The 9214-nt window shown below is 37.8% G+C and overlaps 1 protein-coding gene across 1 annotated transcript in view; it reads right to left on the minus strand.

Annotated features, from left to right (window-relative positions):
- Window positions 1-4042: 4042 nt before the first annotated feature.
- Window positions 4043-9214, minus strand: part of zgc:65997 (uncharacterized protein LOC794398 homolog) — a 17190-nt gene continuing 12018 nt past the window's right edge. Inside the window, exons 2-3 of the mRNA XM_028792696.2 lie at window positions 7778-7955; window positions 4043-4336 (exon numbers count right to left, since the gene is read on the minus strand). Coding sequence (XP_028648529.1) covers window positions 4050-4336; window positions 7778-7913 — 423 coding nt within the window. The 5' untranslated portion in view covers window positions 7914-7955 and the 3' untranslated portion in view covers window positions 4043-4049. The remainder of the gene's footprint in view (window positions 4337-7777; window positions 7956-9214) is intronic.

Genomic DNA, 9214 nt, shown 5'->3' on the forward strand with positions numbered 1-9214 from the left:
GCTATTTAGTGGGTGTCAGATCAGATGAATACAAGAATGCTCATTAAACGAGATAATCTTTGCAGATGGTCTTTCACAGTAACAGTACATGGTGAATGGTTCATTTGTGCCAAACAAACTACTCATTAGCTGGTTCCATCTGTTATAGAAGGTAGGGATAGAATGTCAGGCTTCATGGTAAACATTAAAATGATCAAACTGATTAGAGATGTGCTCTATGAGAACACTGGTAAATTACTGAATGAGTGGCTGATCCAGTATAACTAACATCCTGTATATGTGACACGTAAAGGTTGCCATTTTTAAGACTTATCTCTTTTTAATTCCTATTTTACAGCTTGTCTCTCTCTTTTTGTATCATATTAAACACATGTTTAGTAGCTGTATTTGCAACATAAGCATTGCAAATGATTATGTTAAAGGAATAATGCTTTTGGTAATGTAATACTTTTTAGGGCAGTGGTTAGCACTGCTGCTTCATGGATCCAATATTCCAGTAGTAGCCTTTGCAGAATAAGGACATTCTCCCCAATGACTCCACAGGTTTGGCTCTCACAATTTCCTAAGGTGTAAAAGTTGGATTAACAGGCAGTTCTAAATTGGTCCCACCCTCTGATGAACGAGCACCCAATTCAGGGCTGGTTCCTGCCCTACACCTCATGTTTCCAGGATGGGCACTGAACCCTCAATACTGAAATGGATTACACACTGGAGAATGGAGAATGTTGTTACGTTTTCAGTCATAAACTAGAATGTGACAAGCAACTCTAAACAGGGTGCATGGAGCTTAAAAAAAAGTGTTAATATCTTATTGTTATTGCTACACATATTTCAAGATTTTAGGTTACAGAAAAAAAACCTCAACTATAATTCACATATTTTAAATGTTTAATAATGGATGTAGTCAATGCATTGATTTGGTAGAGATTCACCATAAATTGCAAAGTTAAATATGATATTTCAATGATCACTCTTACCATCACACAAAATATCATAAAATAATTTTTTGCCACAATTTTATAAAATATATTAAATTGAATGCTTGCAAGATTTGTATCATTAAAGATTCAGCTCTCAGTAACATACAGTCGAAGCATGCCAGGGATGTTGCTATGGAATTTCGTGTCCTTCACTATGCAGTTTAGCCGAGATTGTGATTGCAGCTGAAAAAAGAATACGTTCTAAAATGTTCCTGTAATATCTCAGCTGTGTTGGAAAGAAAAAAGGGAGCATAAATTAGGCAGCTTTAGAATATAGATGAGGCCATTGTCCCATACAAGCTTCCGATTTATAGCCGACAGAAAAAAAGAAAGGGTACATTAAAAGTGTACCATTCTTCTTCTTTACTCCTATGCATAAATCAAGCTGCTGGTCTCATTACTAAACTGGTGAGTGCATATTAAATAGTCAAAATGTTCAAGACATTTTTTGCTATTTAATAAAACACTATTTCTTTATCTTTATATCATAGAGCCACAAATATAACATAAAAAAATATATATAAATAAAAATGCATTTCACTATAAATATAGAAATTATTTTCTTACACACACAACATTATTTAAAAGGCAGAAATGCTAACACATTCTTAAAGTAGGACTGTGACAAAAGGTAACCTAAAATAGACAGACTCATGCCTACCATGCATTTGGGAGTATGTGTATAAAGTTGTGCACACAGTATACTAAAATAACCCTTTTTATTCTGATCATTTAATAGCCATTTAAAATAACAAATGTGAATGGCACCACAGTGGTGGGGTGGTATAATACAGTTTGTGAGATATGGCTGGCCATTCATCCCGGCCAATACCCCCAGGCCGCCAGATGGAGCCCTCCCTGCAGCATGGAGGTACCCCGAATGCCAGGTGGGAATTATGGACAATGGAGTCGTTATTCACAACCCTGCTGCATACCATGAGGGCCGCAAGAGGACGCTACAGGGAGGCTCAAGGACGTGTATTTCCCCTATAACCCGGAAGTATGTCTTAGTCACAGCAACAGAGGAAATGACGTACTTCTGGGATGAAAAAGAAGAGTTTTGATCTGACCCGGAAGTGCTAGGAAGTCACATGGACTGAGGGTTCAGAAGCACTTACGGGTCATGGACTATAAAGGACTGTGGGAGATCCCAGACGGACGAGCTGAGTCGGGAGGAAGGGTGGCAACGCGTCTGGGAGTGGAGGATTGTTTATTATAATTGTGATATTTATGAGTATTGTGGGGTGGAGGGCGCTTGGTGCACATATTTGTCCTAATAAAATAATAATTGGACTTTTATCTGGTGTCTGGCGTCTGATCTGAGGGTTCAAGGGGATGACAGCGCCCCCCTATCTGTCACAAGTTTTTAATGCTGTTACCTCCTGGACAGAGTATCCTGGATTTAAATTCCATATCCAGGCACTTTCTGTATGTAGTTTCTGTGTTCTACCTTTGTCTTTGTGGGTTTTCCTTCCACATCCTTAAAACATTTGCATTACAAGTCCAAGTGGGCATGCTTGACTATGCATTATATGCACGACACACTGAAACAGGCAAAGTTGTCATCCACATCTCAACTGTCAGCATGTACAATGTCAGAAAGAAGCAGAAGTCAAAATCAAAGGCATGCAGCACATTTTTTTTAATTATCTACTCAAATGCTATTCATCTTGGGTTTTTTTTTATCAAAAGTAATTGATTGAGTCACTGCATTTTAATACACTTTTATGTAGAGAAAAGCCAAGCAAAATAACACCTTTTATTGGCTAACTAGAAAGATTACAATATGCAAGCTTTCGAGGCAACTCAGGCCCCTTCTTCAGGCAAGATGTAATCATTGATTACATCTTGCCTGAAGAAGGGGCCTGAGTTGCCTCGAAAGCTTGCATATTGTAATCTTTCTAGTTAGCCAATAAAAGGTGTCATTTTGCTTGGCTTTTCTCTACATTCATAATGGCTAACACGGTACAACACCCTAGTACTACAAATACACTTTTATAAAATCTAAATCAAAATCAGGGTGGCACAGTGGGTAGCGCTGCTGCCTTGCAGTTAGGAGACCCAGGTTCACTTCCCGGGCCCTCCCTGCATGGAGTTTGCATGTTCTCCCCATGTCTGCGTGGGTTTCTTCCAGGTGCTCCGGTTTCCTCCCACAGTCCAAAGACATGCAGGTTAGGTGCATTGGTGATTCTAAATTGTCCCTAGTGTGTGCTTGGTGTGTGTGTGTGTGTGTGTGCCCTGTGGTGGGCTGGAGCCCTGCCTGGGTATTGCTTCCTGCCTTGCGCCCTGAGTTGGCTGGGATTGGGTCCAGCAGACCCCCATGACCCTGTAGTTAGGATATAGTGGATTGGATAATGGATAGATAAATCAAAATCAGTGATGCAATGAAAAGGTAACTGACATGACACAATTGTCATGTCCCAAATATCAGGCACAATTTGTGGACAATGGCAATTTACTGTACCTAACTCACTCTAAAATCTATAGATTTTATGAAATATAATGAAGTATAATGAAATATAGGAACACTGTATTCTTCCCAGACCAACAGAAGGCAGCCCCATTGGTTTCCAGAAGCTCAACCCTGTTGGGGGCCGTGGCCACCACCAGGGGTGCATGGATGTTTTCGGGGCCCTATTTGGTACCACATCCTGAAGAAGCTCATTGGGCACCTAGAGTCCTTTCGGGTGCCCTATAAAAAGGGGCCAGTCGCCAGAAGTCATTGGCCAGAGTCAGGAGGAAGAAGACAAAGCCTATAGAGAGGACTGAAGGTGATGGTGAAAAGATTGCACTTGCTTTGTGTGCTGTGGAAGACAACTGTATAAATAAATTGTGTGCTGTGTGGAGTAGAATTAGTGTCCTGAGTGTCTGTGTCTGTACACACCCAGGCATCACAATATATATATATATATAAACAACCAACAAGCATTAGATGCTGCCAATCAACAAATACAAATTCATTTGACATGTTAAGTTGTTTTGGATTTTTTTCTATTAAGCATCACATTTCTAATTTTTTCAAAGTAAAAAATGTAATGAATATCGGAGAATGTATATTTTGGTATTTCTTTACCAAGTGAGTTCTGATCCATCCCAAGCTAAAAACCTTCCAGTTTTATGTAAACTGAGGCCATCAATAACATTCATTAGGCACTGAACTGAATATGCAGCACTGAAGAGTTTTTCTTTGGAAACATTTTGGCGATAAGGCACAGAGAGATCAGTTTCCACTGTGCCAGGATGCAAGGCCACACATGCAACCTTATCTCTTCCTCTGCCCATTTCAATACTTAGATTTTTGGTTGCCATATTAAGTGCTGCCTTTGACATGTGATAGCTGTACCATCCACCTAAATCTGGAGACAAAACAAATAGTTAATCAGATATGAAAACATTATGTAGAAAATTGTAAAGTAATTATTGCACACCTCACTAAGATAGTCTGTTGGTAATTAACTGATACAGAGCCATTGTTATTATGCTTTTGATCATCTCACTGCGTGAATGGTATGAGATATTATTGTCGATGTTATTAACACTATCTCTAGTTACTATGAACATGCCTCAAACAAAGTTTTGCAAAGTTTAGATACAGTGGCGTAGCTGGGGTGGGGGCAAGGGGGGACATCTGTCCCTGGGCGCTGCATCCAGGGGACGCCAAATTGATGTTTCTTTCCCTTCCCCATTGCATTTTGGCAAACAGGAGGGGGCGTGAAATTTTCAGTTCTCCCCGGGCGCTGAAAACCCTAGCTACGTCTCTGTTTAGATAACCCCTTTGCTATATTAATGCAAGCCATTCACAGTCATTTTTAGTACTTTTAGATACAGCATATTGGAATCTTGAGCAATATAAGGCAACCCTTTTTCATTTGACAGATTTTTACTACTCACAAGGTTGGCATGGTAGTTCAATGATTACTTATGAATCCATCATCCTGGGTTTGAATCCTGAGCCAAGTCACAGATTGCATGAACTATGTACATTCTACTCAAGTTCTCCTCCCACGTCCCAAAAGACTTGCATATTATGTTAAGCAATTCTTTATAGTATGATCGTAACTGTGCAAGAGTGGGTCCTGCAATGGACTTGCACCCCATCTACAGTTAGTCCCAGCCTTGTACTCAAGGCTGACTAAATAGACTCCTGCCCATTGTGAACCCAACTGAAGTGATCAAGTTTGAGAACTTATTTATGGGTCACCCGGCAAAATGTCAGCTAAATTAAGTATTGAATAGTTTCAGTTTGGCATTCTTAAAATTCTTAAAATATACAGAAGAGGCAGTTTATTTGCTGCTGTTTCTCCTTTATGTTCAGTATTAGCCATATTTTGTTTTTAAGAATCCAGACAGAAAGTACCAGGGAAGATAAATTGATACACACAAGTATACTGAGAAGGGATAAGAAGCTCAATTCCTAAATTGTGATCATTTTTGACAAGTAACAAAGCTAGTAGTACAGTATACATTTACAAATAGCCTAATTAAAACTGCAGACTAGGGATGCGCTGCAATTTTAGCCATTGAAAATATTTGGCCAAAAATAGAAAATCATGGAACATTCAGTATTTGGCTAAATATGTGATGTTGTTTGTTGTATTTTTTGGCCAAATGTGTGATGCTGTTTCTGTTTATCTCTTGTACTGATCATTTTAATGATAATTAAAAGTGTGTGTCCTGTTCTACACAAAATGACCACAACACATCACACTGTATTTAGAGGTGTATACACCATCTTTAGAAGATTGTGTTGCATTACTTCTAAAGAGAAATAGTATTGACTTACTGATGCTTTTAAGAAAACAAAAACCAACAGACAAAGGAAGGAAGAAGCAAAAAATTTAAAAAGGTGTTCAGCATTTGCCCTAGTGTTTTCTAAAATTTGGCTTTAGCCAAAAATTTTCATTCTGGTGCATCACTATGCAGACATGATAATGTATAAAAAGAACCTGAGTAACCATTTTGTTTTTGGTATGCCTGTTCTTTGTCTTCAACTGACTGGTAAATTTGTGACAGCATTATATGAGCAGACAATGCAATTTAAATTGGGTACATCATGTGCAATTACCAGAAACACTAAGGTGCTCACTCAGAGAATGAATAACACAAATGTGGTACCAAAAAAAGGCATATCTGAATGCACAACTCACCATATGTGCAGCGCATATCAACAAAGTTTCATTTTTGTATGGTGCAGTTATGTGGGGCAAAGCAAACAGGGGTTTGGAAAATAAGGACTGGCCTTGGATTCATCCTGATGAAAATACCATGATATGGTAAAAGATACATACAGTATATACTGTACATGTATATGCCCTGCAGTGCTGATGGTGGCAGTATAGTAGTACAGGGTGTTTTCATGGCACAAGTTAGTACATAGACACAGAAGTAATACAAAATATCCAAGGATAATTTGAAAATCAGTTGTTTTCTGTCATGCCAGCATTGTATGCAAGTGCAAAAGGCATTATTTTAGAAATAAGGCAGTGAAATAATTTAAATACAGTTGTAGCCGGGCAATACAAAATGTTAAATGTGTTTATTCAGATAGTTAAGTGTTGCATGTGTCGACCTTTTTTCATGTACAAAAAAAAAAGAAAACAAAATACACACCTAAAAAAGATGTTCCTACAGTGTTTACAAAGACATGAACAAATATAGAATTTACTTCTATTGGAGGTGTGATTTTCTGCTGTTCATATCATCCTGTTACAGATTACATAATTTAAAAACTGCTTATTTTATGCAGGGAAGACAATATGGACTAACTTCATTGCTCATCTCTGTGACTCAGACACCACTATCACCAACCATAAAATGAAAAATCCATCAACATTTCTCTTTTGGTTAGCACATGGAAATAAAGTGTCTAGACATTTTTTGTTTCATTCTGCATGGCTGTCTGTTTGCTTATTAGAACTTACTGGTTGAGTCTTTTTTCTTTTTGGAATAATTCAATTTGAACTGGTTCATCTGACTTAATTTTACATTTTAAGGATGCATTGGCTTTCATCTTCTACAGTAACTGTACTTTACATTGGACTTTTTGTCTATCATGCTCTTTGTTAATCATTTTGTAAGTAATGAAATATTATAGCCTGGACTAGGGAGTACAGAGATTTAGTATTTTCCTCATCCTTGGTGCTGTATATATGTCTATGTAATGCTGGGGGAAACAGGAAGAGGCTACTTGTATTTTTTTCCCTTATATAACAATATATATTTCTCAATAATCACTTTTCCTTATTAACTGCACTTGTTTTTTTTATTGTCCAATGGGGATTTCTGTGTGAGAAGGTTAACATTTGTATGGTAAGTACAGTTACACATGGCCAAGTCTGAACTGTGCCAAAGCACTTGCTTGGCCATAAAACCAGCCAAACATTTATTTTGGAGGCTAGTTGTTACGTGGTTGTCTTCCCAGTTAACGTATCTCAGTCCAATAGAGCATGATTGTGATGAGATGGAACAAAGTATTCAGAATAGCAATTCATCAACTACTAATCAACAACAACTACATGACAATATGGAGTTGATATGGGCCAGAATTCCTGTGTTGTATTTCCAACACTTGTTAAGTTTAGATTATTTTAACTGTTACACGAGACTGGCATGATATTACATACTGTAGGAGCACTGTATCTGATAAACACCTAGCATACGTACAGTATATGCAGTTAAATTATAGTTACTTATGTTACATGTATTTAACTATTTTCCTTATAATTAATATTTTATATATTCTTTTCCTGAAATACTTTTGCAATTTACTTTACAATTACTGATTCAATTTATCTTACCATTGTCTCCAATAGATCCAACTTTTGCGGACATGTTTACAAGAATAGCACAGTGTTGCTTAGAATTATCAGTTAGCTGCACTCCAAATTTTCCCCTTCCCTTCATCAGCAAGGGGCTGAAGTACTTTGCCATCATCAAAGGTCCTATAGTGTTTGTAGCGAGAGTTGAAACAAGACCCTAGAAGATAAAACACTACAAAAGTAAACACAGGAAACTGATTAGATGTTACAAATAAGAGCTGCACATTTCACAACCCTAAATTGGGTTAAAAGAATACTGAACCCAGTACATTGTTGACACTGAGGTAAGTATCTAATGTAGAAGCAAAACTGGACTTCCTACCTTGTTGCCAAATGTCTGCACTCATGACATTTGTTTTCAGCAATATGGCGTATTAAGAAGGAATCTATACTAATAAAAGGCAAAGCCCTCACTGACTCACTGACTGACTGACTGACTGACTGACTGACTGACTGACTCACTCATCACTAATTCTCCAACTTCCCGTGTAGGTAGAAGTCTGAAATTTGGCAGGCTCATTCCTTACAGCTTACTTACAAAAGTTAGGCAGGTTTTATTTCGAAATTCTACGCGTAATGGTCATAACTGGAACCTGTTTGACTGACTCATTCATCACTAATTCTCCAACTTCCCGTGTAGGTAGAAGGCTGAAATTTGGCAGGCTCATTCCTTACAGCTTACTTACAAAAGTTAGGCAGGTTTCATTTCGAAATTCTACGTGTAATGGTTATAACTGGAACCTATTTTTTGTCCATATACTCTAATGGAGGAGGCGGGAACGAAGGTAAATGACGTTAATTGTTGACTGTCTTTTAATACTGTGTACTTGTTGAGTGTCTTTTAATACTGTGTAAGCATACATATTAACAAATGTGCAATTAAACGTGTGCATTTACGGGGTGATTTCTCAGGCTTAAAAGCTCGCCTTTTATTAAAAAGGTAAATGCAAACTCTTTTCATTCTGAAGGGCACAAACCACGTTAGATTTCAGCCGTTAAACGCGCAAAAATGTCAGTACACCAGATAAATAAGCGCAACATATTATCAGTTGTATTGTATGCTTACAATACATATACAAATGTGTTAATCGTTAACTAATATTATGGGATGGTGTTTTTCGACTTGCGCCTTGATTTAAACGATTGCATGTCTTGGTGGGTTTGCGTAGCTTATTGTCAATATCTTTACACCTCTTTTTAAGACTTAATTTAAAAAGGTTTTCTTTTCTTCTTAATTAAAATTTAAAAGCAATACTTCACCGCTGCGAAGCCCCTCTAGCGCTGACGTCCGACGTTCGATTACCGTAAGCGAGTGCAATGAGTGTGTACGCCTGATGAGCCAAGAATAAGGGGGAAACAGGTGTCGCGTACTCTTTGCATTATTTGACAGTAAACTATTTTCATCCATTCTATGAT

The sequence above is a fragment of the Erpetoichthys calabaricus genome, chromosome 2, assembly GCF_900747795.2.
Source record: "Erpetoichthys calabaricus chromosome 2, fErpCal1.3, whole genome shotgun sequence".
Lineage (NCBI taxonomy): Eukaryota > Metazoa > Chordata > Cladistia > Polypteriformes > Polypteridae > Erpetoichthys > Erpetoichthys calabaricus.